The sequence below is a fragment of the Microcebus murinus genome, chromosome 19, assembly GCF_040939455.1.
Source record: "Microcebus murinus isolate Inina chromosome 19, M.murinus_Inina_mat1.0, whole genome shotgun sequence".
Classification (NCBI taxonomy): domain Eukaryota; kingdom Metazoa; phylum Chordata; class Mammalia; order Primates; family Cheirogaleidae; genus Microcebus; species Microcebus murinus.
In genome coordinates, this window is record NC_134122.1 from 27,982,549 (window position 1) to 28,005,951 (window position 23,403).

A 23,403-nucleotide genomic window follows, 5' to 3' on the forward strand; every position below is an offset into this window, starting at 1 on the left:
TAAGCTCCTCCACACCCTCCAGGTGGGCATAGGCTCTCACTTGCCACCTGACCCTGGAACTGGGATGTCAGTCCCAATAATCGACATCCCACCATCTACGCTGTCAGCAAGTAAATGTGCCACATGCCTGTGCCAGGAGGATCACAGACTGAGGTTGCCCTGCCAGCTGGGGATGGAGAAACATCCTCAGCAGTGAAAGCAGGTCACTCAGCACAGAGAACTCTACCAGTTGCTTTGTATGGGGGCTGTGAACTTCCTGCAAGGCTCTTGAGTTAGGGGGCACCCATCTGCCCTCCTCTTCAAACCCCAGTCACAGCAGCGTGGCCATCCCCTCTCCATGCCTCTGTGGTGACATTGCTGACTGAGGCAGGCTCAGCTGGGAGTTCACTGCCCTTGTGGGGAGCCCAGGCCCTCAGCAAAAGGTACTTTGGTGGTTGTTGTGGGGGGGTGTGACCCTGAAGCTATGAGTGTCTTGAGCCAAAATTACATTCTGGGATGCCAGAAAGTGGAGGAGGTGCAGAGGAGGGGTGTCTAGAGGAGGGATCCCAACTCTTTGGTCACTCGCGGCAATCCCCCATGGAAAGAGTGCCCTGTGTCCCTTGCTGGTCCAAGGCACCTGGGTGAGGGTAAGAAGAGAAACCTCTTAGACTTTCATGGGCTCCAAAGGCCCTAGAGTTAGTTCATGCCGGTTACTCCCTTCTATCCTTCTCTCTCTCCGTTGCTCAGTTCCTCCTGGTGGTGATCCCAGACTCCACTCCTGTGTGTCCCTGTGGTCCACTTCTGAGCAGTAATCACTCTCCACTCTCCTCAGTCCAATCCTCAGCTCTTCTGCCAGGATATTCCAACAAGCTTTGTCTCTAGTCGGCATTCTTGGCTCTGATATCTTTCATTCAAATATTACTGAATATGATTCATTCTATTTTCTCCCTTTCTGAGTCAGTGGCTGTCTTCTCCAACAGTGAGAACCCTGGCTTCCATCCTCCATAATATATTTACTTATTGAATCAGGTTCTTTAACATAGCCACCGCCCATCCCTCCCCACTCACAGATGTCTCCTTACCTCACTTGGGTTCTCCACACCCTACGTGGGTTCTAGCTGCTCTTGCTCAGCCCCCTCTGCATGGGGTCCTCCTCCCCTTTCTTGGCTCCTGCACCCATGCCAGGCTGCCCCTGCATGTGGACACAACCATGACTCAATCCTCTACCTTATCCTGTGGCCACAACCCTGCTGCAACACACCTAATGTATTTGGCAGTGAATTTCTCAGAGAAGAAAGTGGAGGGAAGGAGCAGAAAGGAAAAGTAAGAACAATGTGCACTGTCTGATACCAGCTGAAACTGATAAGTGCTTTTAGTCTTGCTGCTAAACCGATTGACCAACTAACAATTTCTTATTCGATGTTTATTGTGCTTAGACATTTGGAAGTTGAAGATGGACTACAAGAAATAAAAGAAAACATGATTCCTGCTTTCCAGAAACATCAGGGAAGATGGGATTAAGATATTAAATCACAACTACTAGTATAATAATAAGTTCGTCCTGCGAGTATTACAAAAATGTGTGCTTCAAAAGGTTAAATTAAACCAGGAATATATATTCTAAGTAGTGGGCGAAGTCACAATGGCTTAACTCTCACCTATGTTAATAATCAAATTGGAGTTTTGAAATAGGCCCAGGGAACCAGTGGTTATGACGACAAAAAATTCTTAGTTGCTGGTTCTCAATCATTTAGTCCTATAGATTCTTCCTTAATGTGCATGAAGGCATCAGATAATAATTTTGTAAAGGAATGTTTATTGCTTTCCTCAGTATAACACTTATTATAGTGTATTATAAATAGAAAAGGTGGCACGACTGCCACGATTATAGCCACCACAATAATTCTTACTTTCATCAACAATTCTTGATAAAAACTGATGATAAATATGTATTTTCGTATGAGAGTGGAGAGGGAGTCAATGGTACTATCTGGGAGTTGATGGAGATTGCCCTATGAAGACCAGGGAATTGGAATTCACGTATGTGGCTTTGGTTTAGTCACCTCCTTTAAATCACACAATATACACTCTTCCAAAGTCACTGAGAGAGCACAATGAATGTACAGAATTCCTAGTCATTGATCAGGTACTCTAGGTCAAGTTCTTCTTCATTTCTGTGTTTTATTTACAATGTAAATTGGAATCTCTACTGTTCTTAGATGTTTCTAGAAGAACGAAGCAGAAGTCCTTTAGGGAAAGTCAGGCTCCACTTATGGTTCCATCTCTTGACTCAACCTTTAGAACAATAGGTTTTTCTGGTTGAAGAAGTCCATTTGGGCTTAATTTCACGGGGATCTGCAATAGTTAAACAAGCATATTGAGAAGTAATAAATGAAGCAAATGAAGAAAAGATAGATGCAAAGTAGAAAAGATACATTAAGGACAATAATGCTTTGCAAATTTATGAAACCTTCTTTTAGCATCATATATCTTGGATTCTGTACACTTATTCTGTAAAGTGTGTGAAGGTTGAATAGTAAAAGCATTCTTGCATCCATCATTTAATACAATATTTTTTCGCACCTCTTTTGTGCCAACTTGAGACAAACTAATGTTGGCTTGAGTTTTTTAAATTACATTTTATGTAAAATGAATGAGGCTTAAAAATTTATTCCAAATTTTTAGGCATTATAGGAAACTATTTTTGAATAGCCATATGAAGGTCATTTTATGTATGTTGAATTTTGTGTATGTTGAATATTCTCCTGAGTAGATACTATACACTTTAATCACATGGGCAGTCTTTGAATTCTAATCAATCCAGTCACTCCTCTCCAGGGAACCGTGCAGTATAATGATGGGAAGTTGAATTTAGAAGGTATTTTGTTTTTGTTTTGTAATATCTACTCCAGTTTTTTCAAATGTAATGCAAATGGGAAACTTCTCATGTTCTACAGTGTTTTGATTAATACTTTGGGCATAATTCTTACTGAGTCACTCGTGCCATCATGTGAGAGCCACCAACCTTCTGATGTTCTGATCTTAGTTGACAGCAGGGCAAACAAATTTTCATGGGGATTGAGAAATGCCAGCCTGTAGATGGCTGGGAACTTGCCTATAAGTATCTTCCCCATCCTAGGCATGCCAACAGCCAGCTTTCTCTACGACCTGAGCTGCCTATCTGTACACACTTATTGGACAGCTACACAGCTGCCCTAAAGCCACAAATAAGGCAAAACTATTTCCAGCATCATCCTCTCCCATGCTAAAAGCCTACATTAGAGGAGGAGTTGCATATGGAATGCATGAGTCTAGAAGTAAGACTTATAGTGCCTTGGTTCATATGAATTAATGACAATTATTCTTGAAGGTCTTCAGATAAAATATTTCCATATTCCACTCCAATATTTCCACAACTGCAACAAGTTATTTTTAATTTCAAATGGAATAAACATATTTTCCTCATAGAAAGACAGATGGACACTCACAGACACAAATGTCATTTGTTAAATTTTAAAAGTAAAAAGCTTAAAGTTTGTATCCATGAGATTCAAATAAACTGCAAATCACTCCTTAAACATTTACTGAATATTCACAATGGATGATCAAGACACCATTGTGATTTTATGAAAGCAATAAAATGAGATGATTCAGTTAAGGCAGTATTGAGTTAAGGTATTCTTAGACCCAGAGAAAATATAGAGCTGCATAATTAATGACAAGGTATAAAATTAGGTGGTGCTAACATCCTGCAGTAACCAAATACAGAGCAGAGAGTGGACCCTGGACTAGGTAGGGAAGATTCTTTGGAGGGACTTGGAGTTTGAACTAATACTTGAAAAGTGAGTGAAAAAGGAGGAGAGTGGGAAGAATATTTATGGAGTTATTAACTGGTTGAAAAGGAGCCAACCTGGTATGGAGGAGGGCACCTAAAAGGGCACCTAAAAGGTGAATTCAAACATTCGGGATGGTCCTAGTCTGTGGGACCCTTCATATCTGGTAGCAGTACATTAAATCAGTGATTTTCCAACTTGGTTTCAAATGAGAACCAATGGGGGAAGTTTTAAAGTCACATTCTGGGTCAGTTATTTTAGAGTTTCTGAGGTGACCCAAGGCAGATTGATATTTTAAAGCTCCCTGGTGATTCCAGTGTGGTGCCAGTGCTTAAGAAGCAGTGTCACAAGGGAGCGTCTCTAAGTTCGGGTGTAGGAAAGCACCGCTCGAAAGTCATGGTGAGATAATCACTGTATTGTGTGATGATGCAAAACACTTCCTTATCTTTCCAATTGATTTAAAACTCAATTTAACTCTTGCTCAAGTTCAAAGAGACTGAACACAATTATTATTATTATTTTTTTATTTCTTGCCACTGGTAACTGGCTATGTTATAGAGACTGGACAGACTTATGTTATGCTAATCTGCATTGATTTTAAATGATCTTTATAGTTTGGTCTTTATAAAGCCAAGTTTTGAACTGCAGAACCAAAGCACCCTTAAAGATCATGGATGGCTTCAAATACATTATTTGTGCCCATAAAATAAATTACTAAAAATATGAACAAGCATATTCTTTTTTAAAAATATACACACCACAGTAAACAAAATTCCTAATAAAACATGTGTGTACAGAAAGTTTACTGACCTGTGTTTCTTTACAAGGTTTGAAGGAGAAGTTTTGCAGTACTTTGACGAGAGCAAGTTTCATATTCATGAGAGCAAACCTCATGCCAATGCAGTTTCGGGGCCCGGTTCCAAAGGGCATGTATATATAAGGATCTATGTTGTCCTTGTTCTTCTTACTGAACCTGCCTCAACAATAATACATAAAAAAGTTAATGATATAAAAAAGACAAGAGCTATATGATAGGAGTTGTGACTTAGACTTCCTGTCCTCTCAGGAGTAGTAAACAAAATACTCTGGTGGTTTAGTCATGGGAATCCTGCTATGGTTATTTTGCAAGGAAAATGTAAGCTATAGATCCTTTTCATTCTCCTTGCCCTACAGGAGCTGTCCATTTTGTTGAGATGAGATGAGTACAGTTTTAAAAACATACCTCTAACTACTAAAATTATATTCCTGGTTATGGTGTGCTCACACTCTAAAAGGTACATAAGTAATGAGAATGATTAATGAAAAAGTAGTTTCCTGCCTCAAATCATACTTATGTTGGTCATATGTACATTGAGGTAAGAGCAGGAGAAAATATCTAGCACTATTTTAATTTGGCTCCTTCTTTTTCCTTCTCCTCCCTCTTTTCTGCTTTCTTTTCGTTGTAAATCTCCTGCTCCCTCCTCCTCTTCCCTGTCTTATACTTCTTCGTCTTCTTCTTTGTCCTTGTCTTCAATGTTCTCCTCCTCCTCCTCCTTCTCTTCCCCCTAGTGCTTCTTCTCCTCGCCCCCCTCTTCCTTCACCGCCTAGTCCCACTTCTCCTCCTTCTTGTCTTCCTCCTCCTTAACTCTCAAATTCCTCCCTCTCTCACTTTCCCCCACCTAGAATAATTTAAGTCAGGTAATTTACATGGGTATTTGATGTTATTCTCCTATAATATAATCATGATTTCTTTATCTATCTGTTCCACTAGGGTATAAATTCTTTGAAGGTTACACCTGCATTTTGTTCAAATTGATTCCTCACTATATGATTATATAAAGAAAAGACGTTGTGGGTAAAGTAATAATGACATTATAGTGATGTGTTTTATAAGATGACCTTATATTTTTGAGAGCATTCTGTAATTTTTAAGCTGATTGCTTCAAAATAGCAGGAGTTTGGGAGATGGTTATGCTGCTGTGTGGATAGGGCCGATGACACACATTGATCATTGTTGCATATGTACATGCAGATGCATTAAATTTCCTCTATACATTTGTTTCCATAGAATATACATGCATATATGTGAAACATCCTCCATAGTAGGTTTTTTTTTAATGTTTGGATGTCTCACATCGTGGCCCAGTTCCTGACACTCAGTAAGCACTTACTCTGTGTTTGGTGACAGAATGAATCAAAGAGGAGTACAGAGAGTGGTCTCTGATTTCTTTCTGTGCAGCTACAAGAGGTTCAACTGCTCAGGTTCAAAGAAACACAGAATTCTGTAGCTCCAGAAAACAGAGGACTTGGCAATTCTGATTACTCTTCCAACACATATGTGCAGACTCCATGCAAGCCCAAGGGACACCACGGCCAACAAGACAAACTCCCTGCCATCATCATGCCTGTACTGATGAGTCAAAAAAAGTCTAGCTCTGAGGCCTCCTGACTCACTAGCCAGTGCCCTAAATACTGTATTCTTAACTTTGATTACCAATAGAATAATGAAAAGGCATCAACTATTTCCAGAGTTCCCAAGCACAGTCTTGGCACTGTATTCCCAGAGCAGTCTCCTAGAATGCCTGAGATGTCTAATGAGCTATGACTATGCTTTGGAAGAGTCACTGACCACTGAGAGTACAAGGGACCTGGAACAGGACTGCAAGACTTGTGCTGTCCTCTGTTCTCAATGGAGAGGCTCACACCAACAGAGATGAGGACTTCTTAGGTCCTCAGCCTGTGCCTTTACAATTACCCTTGAGGGAACAGCAACCAATGTTGAACACAAAGGAATGTGGAAAAATTTGTTAAAGTTGGCAGTAAATTCAGAGGGATATAGGGAACAGCACAGAAAAGCTGTAAGGACTAAAAAGCCTACACTAACATAAAATAGGGATGAAAGAAATTATGGCAAATCCTACCAAAAATATAAAGTTAGAAATGATAGTGGATAGTTTACTCTTCAATGAAGTAAGAAGCAGTTCAAACCTAAATAAAACATGATAATACTCTAGTTTTTAAAAAGTCATATATGCATAGAACAATGTCCATCAGGACATATATCACATAATTACTGAGGCTTATTTTATGGTGTCTTGTGAGTGTGTGTCTATAGTTTTCCTTTACTAGTCTAAGGTTTATAAACTTTCACAATTAATACTTTTAACAGGAAATTTGCACAAATAAAAAGACTAACAAGATAATCACTGTATAACACATGATTATTATGCACACTAAGAAATGTCAGGATATGCTTGAGCCAGCCTGGTTCAGGGTGGGATCCCTTTCCCAGGGGCCTTGTACCTTTCAGGGCGGAACTCCTCAGGCTCTGGCCAGTACTTTGAGTCTCGCTGAAGGGCATAAGATGGTATCATCACGACTACCCCCTTGGGAATGAACACTCCCTTGATTTCAACGTCTTTCTTACAGAGCCTCTCAATTCTTCCGGCAATGGGGAATAATCTGAGAGTTTCATTCACCACCATGTCAAGATACTCCATCTGTACCAGGGCATCATAGGTGGCAGGTGTCTGGGAAGAAAAAAAAGCCCATATTTTACTAAATCGATACTTGGAATCAACTTTGAGTGCAGTCTATTGAGTATTATTAAAGTGTTAGGGGATCCAAAGAAACATATTGGCAAAAGACTTTCACATCCATAAGGCATTTTAATAACTATCAAGTACTTGATCTGCTGTATGTCCCATGAGACATGTGGAGATATTGCAGATGTGGGAGACCTGCAGGGGCATCCTTATGCAGGGACTGAAATACTCAGCATCACCACATAGTGCCTTTTCCTCTATCATGAGCAAATGTCAAGAGAGGATGAACATTACATTTCACTATAATATGTCAAAGTCAATGGTACCTTTTCAAAATGAGGCCACATGTATAACCAGAGAAGGTAAAGAGCATGTAAAGATAAAATCCCCCTTTCCACATAAGGCTCTTTAGTTTGAAATCCTGCTTGGTTACCCTTTTGATTACATATATAAAATTCAGGTGGAAACATGTTAACAAGCTTTACAAATAATTTTAAGATAAACTAGTCTATCTAAGCTAAGCTATCTATCAAGACATGTGGGCCAAAAATGCTTATTCTTAGATGCCACTAATGTTTTCTGGATTTTTTTTTTTTTTGCATTATTGCGGTAATGATGCACGAGGACCAGCACTGTTTTACAAATGTCTTGTATTTCTAGGAGCAGTGTCCATTACCTATATTTCTCTCTTTCCTCTCCTCTTTAGAGCCTTCCTAAGTAGTCTGTGAAAAAATCAAGGCTTACACATTTGGGAAACTCCTCCTAGCAAGTAGTGAGCAGGCGTTCTTGCTAAGGCTGCACCTCCTCCCTCCCTCTCCATTTACCATCCACTCACCTTGTTCGGCAAAGTCCCATCAATCTCCTCCTGCAGTTTCCGCTGGACATCAGGGTGAGTGGCCAGTTCATACATAATGAAGGAAAGAACACTGCTAGTGGTCTCATAGCCAGCAAAAATGAAGATAATTGACTGGGCTATGAGCTCTAGATCAGAAAGAACTAAAAGGAAAGGAAAGATATGTTAGGTAAAGATGGACAATGTAGAAGATCATGGTTTACAGGAAGAAAAATCCAAGTGAGCCCTCAAATCCCTAGTGAAAAAAGTGGAAAAGTAACTCAAAGTAACACTGGGAGTGGTTTTCATTCTGATGTCTGTGTTATAGAGCCAGAGCAAGGCTACATTTTATTAACCCAAGTTTATCTCAAGGTGTATATGATCATGGCCCATCCTCTCCTCATTATGCCGTCCTCAGCAGCAACACATCTGGGCTATTTCCAGAGAGCATTTCTGTCTAATATACTGAGTGTTATGGATGTGTCCCTTGGATGATCATAAAAGTACTTCAGCTGTAAGTCAAATATAGGGTAGCATTCTCCGACAGGAAAAATTTGAAGTGTTTTAGTTACAATAGAGCTTGAACATTTTTGAGAATTTGCAATAGTGAGGATTCAGAGAATATTGAAGGATCTTTTCTCTACACATGGTTGAGGGAACAATATTGGGCTATAGATAATCTCTTGCTACTCCAAGTGTGGTCCATGGACAAGTATAATCAACATGATCTAACAGGTAATTAGAAATGCAAAATCTAAAGACTCACCTAGACCTACAGAATCAGTAGCTGAACGTTCAGGAGCCATGATTTGTGTGCCTGAGAAGCATGGATTTTACCTTTAAGAGGCATCAAGTACTAGAAGATCTAAGGTACAGTTTTTCAAAATAGACTATCTCAGGATATACAGAAACTAAAGAAAGAGACAAAAAGCTCAAAGGGTGGTGATTGGCCATAGTTTCATGAATAGCACTAAAATAGCAAAAGCCTTTATGATTACACATTGGCCTCCTCCTTGATTGTTTCTCTGGAGAGAAGCAGAGCACAGTCAAGGTTTGGACTGTTTACTGGGACTGGATTAGGCCCTCTATGTGCCCAAACTACTGAAACAAATATGGTGCCCACCTCAACCATGTGATTAATTACTAAGAACAATACATAATTAGTGTGAGAAGTATCTGCACATTTTGATTTTGCAGTGATAGTTCTGTGATGCTTCAGGGAGTATGTTCAACTATCAAATTATTATGCGGTTAGCGTCACATGAAACTGAATTGAACTTGCAGTATAATCTCAAGGTTTAGAGCTCTGCTGTTCAGTGAGATAACCACGAGACACATGTACCTGTTTAAACTTAAATTTTAATTAATTAAAATTGCACACATGTTAAAATTTTTCTTGAATGGCTCTAGCCATGTATTCAGTGCCCAATAGTCCCATGTGTCCAGTGGCTACTGTACAGAACAGGGAAATGATAGACTATTTCCTTCACCACATAAATTTGTATTGGGATAGATAGATTGAAGATAGATAGGTAGATAATGGAAAGACAGGTGATAGAATAGATATACACATAGACACATGTACACTAGTGTGCTGGAACAAGCCCCTCCTTGCTCTAGAGAACAATTGTTAAATATTGAGGACTTTTGTGAGATGGTTGTTAAACCTTTGAAGCTTGAAACTGACCATGATCCTTAATTTGCCACCATCACAGTTGTTATAATTTGTGTCAGAATGATCTATGGATGGTGATACTAGTTGGTGAAAGATGAGGAGGAATAGGATATTTACATGGTGTAAAATGCTTCCCCATAGGTTACTTACTCATTATGAAGGGAATAATAAATCTTTACAGTAGATTGAGCTTGTGAACACACTTTCACCAAGTATTCTTATTAAAATCACCCTTATTGGGCCAGTGTGCCTCCTGATTTGATATCAGATGCAAATTTCTTAAAAGATATTCTGACTCAGTGGATCTGGGGGAGGCACAGAACCTGCATTTGTCCTGATGTAGGTGATCCACAGACCCCTGGCTGATTTCCAGGCATAAGAGGATTGTTCAGGGCTGCTCTTCGTATTTTGAACATGGCTAGTCCTGTGTGCTTCTAGAAGATGCATCAAGCTACCATTTCTTCTGCAGTGTGGCAGAAATTCTCCTCTTCCTGAAAAGCTTTCTGCACATTTTCAGAACAAGCCCCTCCCTCTGGGCTTCCTCATCAGGAATTCCCAGAAGTCCCCTGGTTACCTTTATGGGACTCAGTTTCTTTTGAATTCTGGGAGTCAATCATCAGCTGAAGTAAATCTACTCGGTGCTGGAAGCAGAAAGAGAAATTTCAGTGACAGAAAGTGACTTGTGAGGTCAGAAGTACATTAGGAGTACAGTCCTCACCCTCCATTCTGACGATATGGGCCTCTGAAGTCCAGAGTCTGACAGGTGTTGCCTGAGTCACTTGTGAACAAAAACATCCATCTAAGACCCTGGAAGGCAGGATGTTTCCCTGGGAGAATTCCAGCCACCATGTGCAACTGCTTTTTGGTCTTTGTCCTCCCAGATCCTTTGTTTCTCTGTCTTTTGTACACTGTTTCCTGGCCAAAGAGTGGTCTGTTCCTTTTCCCTTCTCACCTGCATGCTCAGGACTTAAGTTCTTTTTATTCTGAGGCCTTCATTCTGAACCAATGGTCACATAGATTAATTTTATGACATTTTCAGAGCTCCTTTGCAGTGTTTTTGTGGTAGGGTCTTCAACTGCTCCACCATCCCAGAACTCTATACAATCTTTAGTGACATCTGGGTACCCAGTTCCATCTCTGTGACCTGCAGAAATCCTTGGTCTGGTCTGCAGCCCTCATGAGGCAAAGCTGGGTCAGCCAGCTTGCAACACCAAGGCCCAGAGAAAACTTTGGCCCACCTCAGGCCTTGAGCGTGCTCATATTTAACATAGGCTATACTAAGCAGGTGACCAGAGAGGGCTTCCATGGGAGAATGTCTAACATAACCTGAAATGATTCCTTGCCAGTCGACAGTGTTGGGCCATTAAAACAGCAGTAAAATCATTGTTAAAGAGTAATATTTTCCTCTGACAATTTATTGAAGGGAAGTGGTTATGTTTTTTCTCACCAACATCTATGCTATGACATACTAATTACTGTGCCTAATATTAAATTTTAAATGCAGTCTGTTTCACTCATTCTTGTATGTCCTCCCATCCTCCACCTTCTTCATTCCTACAAAATGAATTCCTCTTTTGTTCTTTCCTTAAGTTTTATGTCTTCCTTTAAAAAATAGACTTAAATGCCCAAAGTATAATAATATTATTTCCCAAATTATCAAAAAGTGAACATCTTCATGGAACCACCATCAGATTTTACCTTTTGTTTATCTTGGAGGCGACTTTCTTTCATCCGTTTTACAGAGGTTTTTAAAAAGTTTGTAACATCTTTTGGAAACATAGAGATATTTAATGCTTCAAAAACTGGTGTAAGGAATGGAAAGAGTGCTATAAGGGAGAAAAAGAGAAAACCATCATGTAAATACAAAATTTACCTGGAGCAATTATAATTTTCTTTATGCATGTGAAAAGTAATAGACTTCAGGGTTCTCAAGCAGGAACCATTCCTCTAAGATTTTTGCTCATGTTCCAGGCCAATTGCTGAGCAATGCAACATCCACATTTAGCAGCCCCCCCATAGCTGTGAGATCAATGACCTCTTCTGCATTTGGGAACACAGGATTAAGTTAACAGAATTAAATTCCCTGACCTCTTGGTCCTTATAAAAGACTATGGTCTGCTGCTTTAATTAATTGTGCTTTTCATGAAATAGTAGTTGTGAAATAAATAATATATCCTATGTCTCTCATATACTGGAGGATGAAACTAGAAATCAATAACTAAAACAAACTTGAGAAACTCAGAAGTGTGTGAAAATTCAATAATGCACTTCTAAATAACCAATAGGTCAAAGTAGAAATCAATAGGGCAATTAGAAATTGTTTTGTGATGAATTGAAGTGATGATATGATATGCCAAAAAATATGGGATATAAGAAAAGCAGTACTTACAGAAAAATTTATAGCTTTAAATGTATAAATTTATAAGAAAAGATCTAAAATCAATAATCTAACACTATACCATAAATAGTGAAAAAAGAAGAACAAAATAAACCTAATTCGAGCAGTAGGAAAAACTACAAGAATAACTAAAGTATATACTAATCACATAAACACTTAAAACAATAGATAAAAATAAACAAAACCAAAAATGGTACTTAGAATTATACCATCAAAATTAGAAAACCTTTAGCTAGATTGACCAAGAACAAAAGAGAGATGACTTATCTTAATAGTCTCAGAATTGAAAGAAGTGAATTGATTACTCACATGAACACAATTATATGAAGAAGAAAGCAATGAAAAAGACAGTGAAAAATAGAGAAATATCATTGAAATCATTTGTAGGAAGTGTCCAGAGTAGCTAATATAGAGAGACAGAAAATAGATTAGTGGTTGCATACAGTGGTTGGGTTGAGCAGTTGGTGATAGCTAAAATTAGAAGTCTCTACAATTCAGATTCCTGAAACAAATCCTACTTGATCTAAACAAAATAAAATTCGATAGCACTATAATAACAGGAGACTGGAATACCCCACTGACAACAGGACAGATCATTGAAACAGGAAATAAACAAAGAAACAATGGACTGACACAGAATTTCAGATCAAATGGGCCTACTAGACATTTATAGGACTTTCTACCCCCAAACCACTGAACATATATTTTTCTCATCAGCTCATGGGAAATTCTCTAAGATTGACCACATCCTAGACCACAAAACATAAATAAATTTAAAAACTTTCTAGTTTCAATAAATTTAAAAACTAGAAATTATATGGTATATCTTCTCAGACCACAGTGAAATAAAATTAGAAATCAATTGGGATAGAAACACTCATCTCTACACAAAGTAATGGAAACTAAACAACCTAATGCTGAACAATTATTGGGTCAAGGAGGAAATTAAGATGGAAATCAAAAGATTCTTTGAACTAAATTATAATGGGAATACAAGTTATCAAAATCGGTGGGACATAGCTAACGGAGCCCTGAGAGGAAAACTGACAGCCTTAAATGACTACATCCAAAATATAGAAAGAACATGAATCAAAAATCTAATGAATTCACTCAATGAACTGGAAAAAGAAAAGAAACAATCTCATACCAAGTAGAAGAACATAAATGACCAAGATGAGAGCAGACCTAAATAAAATTGATAACAGAACAACTGTGTGAAAGATTAATGAAAGAAAAAGCTGGTTCTTTGAAAAGGTAAAGAAAATTGACATGCCTCTTGATAGACTAACCAGAAACAGAAAAGACTAATAAACTCAATTAGGAATGAAAACGAAAAAATTATAATTGATACCACAGAAATATAAGATATCATCCCTGAGTACTATAAAAATCTCTATGCACATAAGCCTGAAAATGTTGAGGAAATGGACAAATTCTTAGAAAGACACAGCATCCCTAGGCTCAATCAAGAAGAAAGAGAACCCCTGAACAGACCATATCACGTACCAAAATTGAACCATCAATAAAATCCTTCCTAAAAAGTAGTCCTGGACCAGATGGTTTCACACCCAAATTATACCAGACTTATAAGGAAGAACTGGTGCCTATCCTACAGAAATTATTCCACAAAATTGAGATGGAAGGAATCCTCCCCAACACGTTTTACAAAGCTGACATCGCTGTGATACCAAAGCCAGGAAAGGACTCAACAAAAAAAGAAAACTACAGACAAATATCCATTATGAATAGAGATGCAAAATCTTCAATAAAATTCTAGCAAATTGAATTAAGCTGCTCAACAAAAAAATAATCCTTAATGATCAAGTGGGCTTCATCCCAGAGATACAGTGATGGTTCAACATATGCAAATCTATAAATGTAATTCACCACATAAACATAAGTAAAAGTAAAGATGATATGATTTTCAATAGATGCAAAAAAAGTATTCTACAAAATTCACCATCCTTTTATGATAAAAAAACTTAACATGACAGGCATAGAGGGGACTTACCTCCAAATGATAAAAGCCATATGGGACAAACACACAGCCAACATCATACTGAATGGGGAAAAATTGAAAGCATTCCTGCTTAGAACTGGAACCAGACAAGGTTGTGCTCTGTCATCTCTTCTATTCAACATAGTGCTGGAAGTCTTAGCCAGAAAAGAGAAATAAGTTAAGGGCATCCGAATGGGAGCAGAAGAAGTCAAACTACTGATATTTGCTGATGATGAAATCTTATGCCTAGTAAGCCCCAAAGATTCTGCCAAGAGACTACTGGAATTGATAAAGAAGTTCAACAAAGTCTCAGGTTAGAAAATCAATGCAAGCCAATCAGTAGCAGTCATATGTGCTAAAAACAGTCAAACCGAGAACCAAATCAAAGACTCAATAACTTTCACAATACTAACAAAAAAACAAAGTACGTAGAAATATATTTAACTAAGGTGGTCAAAGACTGGTACAGGGACAGCTACGAAACACGGAGGAGGGAAATAGCAGAGGACATAGAGAGATGGAAAACCATAACATGCTTATGGATCGGGAGAATCAATATTGTTAAAATGTCTATACTACCCCAAGTGATCTACACATTCAATGCAAACCCTATTAAACCAACAACATCATTTTTCAGAGATCTAGAAAAATAATTCTAAGCTTTGCATGGAACAAGAGAAGATCCCAAATAACTAAAGAAACCTTAACCAAAAAGAACAAATTGGGAGTCATCAATTTATCAGGCTATAGTAATCAAACAGTATGGTACTGCCATAAGAAGAAAGACAAAGACCAGTTGGAACAGGACTGAGTACCAAGACATAAAACCATCCTCATTATAGCCATCTGATCTTTGCCAAAGAAGACAAAAACACACATTGAGGAAAAGAATGCCTATTCAATGAACACTGCTGGAAAAATTGAATGGCCAATATAGAAGACTGAAACAGGATCCATACCTCTCACCACTCACAAAAATCAACTCATGATGGATAACAGACTTACCTAAGGCATGAAATTATATGAATTCTAGAAGAAAACATTAGGAAAACTTATTGGCATAGGGAAAGAATTTATTAAGAAAACCCCAAAGCAATCAAAGCATCTACAAAAGACAGTCAATGGGACCTGATGAAATTAAAAATTTCTGCACAGCCACAGAGGCTATCAGTACAGTGAATAGATAACCTACAGAATGAGAGAAAATACTTTGATGCTATACATCTGGTAAAGTGTTGATAACTAGAATCTCTATAAAACTCAGGAAAATCAGCAAGTAAAAATCAAACAACTCCATTAAAATGTAGGCAAAGGTCATGAACAGAAACTTTTCAAAAGAAGATAGACTAATGGCCAAGAAACACATGAAAAATGCTCAATATCTCTACTCATCAGGGAAATATAAATAAAAACCAAAATGAGGTATCACTTAACACAAATTAAGTGATGCCGTATGGTGGTATTCTGAAACAAAGAGAAGAAAGAGTAAAGAAACCATGCAATTCACCACATAAACAAAAGCAAAAACAAAGACCACATGATTCTTTCAATAGATGCAGAAAAAGCTTTTGACAAAATTCAACACCCTTTCAGGATACGAACACTTAAGAAAATAGGCATAAGGCGGAGCAAGATGGTGGATGAATAACACCACCAGACAGAGTGTCTCTGCAGAAAAGACAGATTCTAGCTGAAATTAGAGGAAAGAAGCAAGAAGACGAGCTTACAGCGGACGAGGGCCGGAAGGAGGGGTACCTGAGACCCTGGGAGACTCCACGGCAGGAGGCTGTGGAGGAGAACTGGAGGCTGAGACCACCGGAGCAGCCCGAGACCAGCGGCAAGGGTAGGTGGATTTGCTGTTTCCCCTCCCCTGCATTTGGGACTGCTAGTGGGCTCCCCAGTGGGTGGAGAGACCTGCAGACATCAGCCCAGAGACGGCCGCTGCCAGCCAGCGGTGAGCCTGTAGCAGACGTGGCACCAGGTTCCCAACTTCCTACGGGCACCTCCGTGTGCACAGACCCGAGCCACGTGGCAGGCGCCATATTGCCTCCTCCTCCCCTCCGCCGACCCTACCCGCGGCTGCCCAGAGAGACAATACAGCCACCAGCCAGAGGCACCTCCAGGGAACGGGACCTTCCCTTTTGGGACCCTACAGCTGACTCAGGGGAACTCAGACTGTGAGCTCCCTACCCGCCCACCCTCCCAGGTGCTGCTGGCACGGTGCTGACTCAGAGGCTGAGAGACATAGACCCAGCTTGGGCTCCCTGTGGGTGAATTGGGACCGGAAATCCTCTCCCTGGTGGGGATACAGTTTGAACTCTGGGACCCAGAGGTCGGACCTGCAGACCAGATCCCCTGCACCGAGGGCTAGCATTGCCCGGGGCACAGAAGGGTTATACGTGAACAGCCTACTGAGGTGTGTGTGCCTCTAGGGGCAGATCGGCGTCCTAGAGGCAACCTTCCTCCCAGGAGGAGGCCGTGCGCCCAACCCAGGTGGTGTTCCTGTGCAGGGAACCTCCCCGCTGGCATCACAGTCCGGGGAGGCCTGGTGGCTTGTGGTCTGGCTTGCTGGCAGAGGCCCAGGAGTAGCTGCAGAGTTGGGGAGGGTGGAAAGAAGTGAGGCCCGCTCCAGACTGCGGGTCTCAGACAGCCCCACCCCCACACGCAGACTTTCTGGCTGAGAGGGACCATTCCAGCCCCGCCCTGACAGCTTTCCCTGGAAGCAGAGGACAGAACTTTGACCCCTGCTAACGGCCTGAGGGCAGGCTTACCCAACCCAGCTCCACCCAGAACGAGAGCTGATAACAGGACTCAAAATCAACACCATAGCCTGTTCCTCCAAGCAAACGCCACCTACTGACAGGGACGGCATCTTGCACAGCCTTTCCACGGCACCCACTGACTCAATATACAGGGAGTGGTCCAATTTCACCCACAGGCACCACCTAACGCCTCAGAAACTAAACAAGGTGTGTGAATACCCAAACAATAACTTAAGGAAAGAAACAACAACTGATCGACATGGGAAGAAATCAACGAAAGAACTCAGGAAATATGAAGAACCAAATGGAAAACACACCCCCAAAGAGGAGCACCAGCCCCCTAGAAACGGACACCGACCAAAATCAGGCAACCAATATGACAGAAGAGGAATTTCGTATGTGGATCATAAGAACACTCACCCAGCTGCAACAACAACTCAATAACCAACACAAAGAAACCACAAAAAGTCTCCAGGATATGGGAAAAGAAATAGACACATTGAAGAAAAGTGTAACCGAACTCCTGGAAATGAAGAATCAATTCAAGGAACTACAAAATACTGTGGAAAGTCTCAAGAACAGGGTAGATGAAACAGAAGAAAGAATCTCAGAGCTTGAAGATAACACCCTCCAATTAAATAAATCATTCACAGAAATAGAGCAGAGAAACAAGAGAAAAGAGCAAAGCCTACAAGAGCTGTGGGATTATGTGAAGAAACCTAATGTGAGGGTCATAGGGTTACAAGAAGGGGAAGAAGACAACACTCAAGGGTTGGACAAGCTGTTTGAAGATATAATAGAGGAAAATTTCCCAGGCCTTGCTCAAAATCTTGATATACAAGTTCAAGAAGGACAGAGGACCCCCGGGAGATTCAACGCAAACAGGAAGATGTCACGACATGCAGTCATCAGACTAACCAAAGTATCAACTAAAGAGGCCCTTCTAAGAGCTGTAAGACAAAAGAAGCAAGTAACATACAAGGGAAAGCCAATTCGAATAACATCAGACTTCTCTAATGAGACGTTACAAGCAAGGAGAGACTGGGGCCCCATTCTCACTCTTTTGAAGCAAAACAATGCCCAGCCTGGAATATTATTCCCTGCAAAACTAAGCTTCGTATATGAAGGAGAAATAAAAACATTCTCAGACAAGCAAAGGCTCAGAGAATTCACCAAGACAAGACCAGCCCTATAAGAAGTACTTAAAACAGCGTTATGCACGGAACATCATAATAATAACCCATGAATATAAAAACAACCAAAACCCAAAGATATTAAAGACCAGATATTACAATGGCTCAAGACAGAAATCATAGCAACAACATCCAACCCAACAGAATGATCAGTAATCTACCTTACCTATCAGTTCTCTCAATAAATGTGAATGGCTTAAACTCTCCACTGAAGAGACATAGGCTGGCTGAATGGATAAGAAAATATAGGCCAAGTATATGCTGTCTTCAGGAAACACATCTAACCTGCAAGGATCCATATAGACTAAAAATAAAAGGGTGGAGATCAATATTCCAAGCAAATAGAAGCCAAAAGAAGGCTGGCGTGGCAGTTCTAATTTCAGACGATTTAGTTTTTAAACCAACAAAAGTAGTGAATGACAAAGAGGGCCATTATATAATGGTGAAGGGCACAGGTCAACAAGAAGAGATAACAATTTTAAATAGATATGCACCCAACTTAGGTGCACCCAGATTCATAAAGCAAACCTTACTGGAGCTAGGCAAATGGATTAATAGCAACTCCATAATCGCCGGAGATTTCAACACCCCACTGACAGCATGAGACAGATCCTCCAAACAGAAAATTAATAAAGAAATAATGGACTTAAACAAAACTCCAGAACAATTGGGTCTGACAGACATCTACAGAACATTCTACCCAAAATCCACTGAATATACGTTCTTCTCATCAGCTCACGGGACATTCTCTAAGATTGACCATATCCTAGGACACAAAGAAAATCTCAAGAAATTTAAAAAAATAGAAATCATGCCATGTACCTTCTCAGATCACAGTGGAATAAAACTAGAAATCAATCCTAACAGAAACTCACATTTCTACACAAAAACGTGGAAATTATACAACCTCTTACTAAATGATTACTTCATAAATGAAGAAATCAAGATGGAAATAAAACAATTCTATGAAGAAAATGACAATGGAGAGACAAGTTATCAACTCCTCTGGGACACAGCTAAAGCAGTTCTGAGAGGAAGGTTTATCTCCATAAATGCCTATAACCAAAAGACAAGAAGATGACAAATAGACAATCTAATGAAACAACTCAAAGAGCTGGAAAAAGAAAACAGACCAACCCCAAACCCAGCAGAAGAAGTGAAATCAACAAGATCAAATCAGAACTAAACGAAATTGAAAACAGGGAAGCTATTCAGGAGATTAATAAATCAAACAGCTGGTTCTTTGAAAAAATAAACAAAATTGACACACCATTGGCTAAGCTAACGAAAAGCAGAAAAGAGAAATCTCTAATAAGCTCCATCAGGAACAAAAAAGGAGATATCACAACTGATCCCAAAGAGATGCAAGATACAATTTATGAATACTACAAAAATCTTTATGCACACAAACTGGAAAATGAGGAGGAAATGGACAAATTTCTAGAAACACACAGCCTCCCTAGGCTGAACCAGGAAGAAATAGATTCCCTGAACAGACCAATCTCAACAGCTGAAATAGAAACAGCAATTAAAAATCTCCCTAAAAAGAAAAGTCCCGGTCCAGATGGCTTCACACCTGAATTTTACCACACTTACAAAGAAGAACTAGTACCTATCTTGCAGAAACTATTCCACAACATCGAGAAGAACGGAAACCTCCCTGACATCTTTCATGAAGCGAATATTACTCTGATACCAAAACCAGGAAAGGATGCAACAAAAAAAGAAAACTACAGACCAATATCCCTAATGAATATAGATGCAAAAATTTTCAACAAAATCTTAGCTAACCGAATCCAGACACTTATCAAAAAAATAATCCACCACGACCAAGTGGGCTTCATCCCAGGGATGCAGGGATGGTTCAACATACGTAAATCTATAAATGCAATTCACCACATAAACAGAAGCAAAAACAAAGACCACATGATTCTTTCAATAGATGCAGAAAAAGCTTTTGACAAAATTCAACACCCTTTCATGATACGAACACTTAAGAAAATAGGCATAGAAGGGACATACCTAAAAATGATACAAGCCATATATGACAGACCCATAGCCAACATCATACTGAATGGGGAAAAATTGAAATCATTCCCACTTAGAACTGGAACCAGACAAGGCTGCCCACTATCTCCACTTCTGTTCAACATAGTGCTGGAAGTCTTGGCTACAGCAATCAGACAGGAAAATGGAATCAAAGGTATCCAAATAAGGGCAGAAGAGATCAAACTTTCACTGTTTGCTGATGATATGATATTGTATCTAGAAAACCCCAAAGATTCAACCAAGAAACTCCTGGAACTGATCAATGAATTTAGTAAAGTCTCAGGATACAAAATCAATACACAGAAATCAGAGGCATTCATATATGCCAACAACAACCAAATTGAGAACCAAATCAAAGACTCAATTCCCTTCACAATAGCAACAAAGATATTAAAGTACCTAGGAATATACTAAACCAAGGAGGTAAAAGACCTCTACAGGGAGAACTATGAAACACTGAGGAAGGAAATAGCAGAGGATGTAAACAGATGGAAATCCATACCATGCTCGTGGATCGGCAGACTCAACATCATCAAAATGTCTATGCTACCCAAACTGATCTACAGATTCAATGCAATACCTATTAAAATTTCATCAGCATTCTTCACAGATATAGAAAAAATAATTTTACGCTTTGTATGGAATCAAAGAAGACCCCGAATATCAAAAGCAATTCTAGGCAACAAAAACAAAATGGGAGGCATTAATATGCCAGATATCAAACTATACTACAAAGCTGTAGTAATTAAATCAATATGGTATTGGCACAAAAATAGAAATATTGACCAGTAGAACAGATGTGAGAATCCTGATATAAAACCATCCTCAGATAGCCATCTAATCTTTGACAAAGCAGACAAAATCATACGCTAAGGAAAAGAATCCCTCTTCAATAAATGGTACTGGGAAAACTGGATAGCCACCTGTAGAAGGCTAAAACAGGACCCACACCTTTCACCTCTCACAAAAACCAACTCACGCTGGATAACAGACTTAAACCTAAGGTATGAAACTATTAGAATTCTAGAGGAAAATGTTGACAACACTCTCCTAGACATCGGCCTAGGCAAAGAGTTTATGAAGAAGTCCCCAAAGCCAATCACAGCAGCAACAAAAATAAATAAATGGGACATGATCAAACTACAAAGCTTCTGCACAGCCAAAGAAATAGTCATGAAAGTAAACAGACAACCTACAGAATGGGAGAAAATTTTTGCATCCTATGCATCTTATAAGGGAGTGATAACTAGAATATACTTAGAACTCACGAAAATCAGCATGAAAAAATCAAATAATCCTATTAAAAAGTGGGCAAAAGCCGGACGCGGTGGCTCACGCCTGTAATCCTAGCACTCTGGGAGGCCGAGGCGGGCGGATTGCTCAATGTCAGGAGTTCAAAACCAGCCTGAGCGAGACTCCGTCTCTACCATAAAAATAGAAAGAAATTAATTGGCCAACTAATATATATAATATAAAAATCAGCCGGGCATGGTGGCGCATGCCTGTAGTCCCAGCTACTCGGGAGGCTGAGGCAGGAGGATTGCTTAAGCCCAGGAGTTTGAGGTTGCTGTGAGCTAGGCTGACGCCACGGCACTCACTCTAGCCTAGGCATGAAAGCGAGACTCTGTCTCAAAAAAAAAAAAAAAAGTGGGCAAAGGACTTGAACAAAAACTTTTCTAAAGAAGACAGAAGAATGGCCAACAAATATATGAAAAAATGCTCAACATCTCTAATCATCAGGGAAATGCAAATCAAAACCACAATGAGATATCACTTAACTCCAGTGAGAATGGCCTTTATCAAAAAGTCTCCAAATAACAAATGTTGGCATGGATGCGGAGAGAGAGGAACACTCCTACACTGCTGGTGGGACTGCAAACTAGTTCAACCTCTGTGTAAAGCAATATGGAGACACCTTAAAGGGATACAAGTGAATCTACCATTTGATCCAGCAATCCTATTGCTGGGCATCTACCCAAAAGATCCAATGACACTCTACAAAAAAGACACCTGCACTCGAATGTTTATAGCAGCACAATTCATAATTGCAAGGCTGTGGAAACAGCCCAAGTGCCCATCAATCCAAGAATGGATTAATAAAATGTGGTATATGTATACCATGGAGTACTATTCAGCTCTAAGAAACAATGGTGATATAGCACATCTTATATTTTCCTGGTTAGAGCTGGAACCCATACTATTAAGTGAAGTTTCCCAAGAATGGAAAAACAAATACCACAGATACTCACCAGCAAATTGGTATTAACTGAACAGCACCTAAGTGGTCACATAGGTACTACAGTAATTGGGTATTGGGCAGGGGGGAGGGGGAGGGGGCGGGTATATACATATATAATTAGTGAGATGTGCACCATCTGGGGGATGGTCATGTTGGAGACTCAGACTTTTGAGGGGAAAGGGGGAAATGGGCATTTATTGAAACCTTAATATCTTAAAACCTATTTTGCCATATTATGGGGGTATCCCCATAATATGCCGAAGTAAAAAAAAAAAGAAACCAAAAAAATTAAAAAGTAAAGTAATGTTAAGAAAATAAAAAAAGAATTACAAGTATTTTGGTGAAAATATTTTAAGTTGACAATGGTGATGGTTATACATATGTTTGAATGCATTATCAACCATTGAAATGACCATTTTAAATGTGTACATTCTATGATATTTGAATTATATTTCAATAAAGTACTTATTTTAAAAAGGAGAGAGAAATAGAAATAATAGTCCACATACTTATTATGAGAAAGAGTGGATCTAAGAAATCAAATCTTAAGAGCTTCTTGGTCTTTTCCACAAAAGGATCTTGTGGTTTGTTGAGGGAATCGATGTTCACACCAAATGATGTGCCCGTGATCACATCCATGCTGTAGGCCCCAAAGATGCTGAGTAGAGAAAGACATGAAAAATTGAAATGAGCACTGCTTCGCCATTCTCCTATTACACACGCAGCAAGTTGTGTGTGTCAATCCGTGTGAACTGTCAGCAGATGTCGAGAACCACAGTCTTTCAGAAGTACCTGCTGGATCATCTCCCATCACACTCACTCCTGATGTGGTTATCAGGTGCCAGTGATGCAGCTGGCCCCATGCTGAGGGTGCTGGGGACACTAAGTCAAGATAGTCCTATCTCTGAGCCCAAGTGCTT

General features: G+C 39.6%; 1 protein-coding gene across 1 annotated transcript in view; it reads right to left on the reverse strand.

Annotated features, from left to right (window-relative positions):
- Window positions 1-1,775: 1,775 nt before the first annotated feature.
- CYP3A211 (cytochrome P450 family 3 subfamily A member 211) overlaps window positions 1,776-23,403 on the reverse strand; it is a 32,568-nt gene continuing 10,940 nt past the window's right edge. The window contains exons 7-13 of the mRNA XM_012759052.3: window positions 22,993-23,141; window positions 11,542-11,669; window positions 10,418-10,484; window positions 8,172-8,332; window positions 7,095-7,321; window positions 4,623-4,785; window positions 1,776-2,334 (exon numbers count right to left, since the gene is read on the reverse strand). Of these exons, the coding sequence (XP_012614506.1) occupies window positions 2,239-2,334; window positions 4,623-4,785; window positions 7,095-7,321; window positions 8,172-8,332; window positions 10,418-10,484; window positions 11,542-11,669; window positions 22,993-23,141 (991 nt within the window). The 3' untranslated portion in view covers window positions 1,776-2,238. The remainder of the gene's footprint in view (window positions 2,335-4,622; window positions 4,786-7,094; window positions 7,322-8,171; window positions 8,333-10,417; window positions 10,485-11,541; window positions 11,670-22,992; window positions 23,142-23,403) is intronic.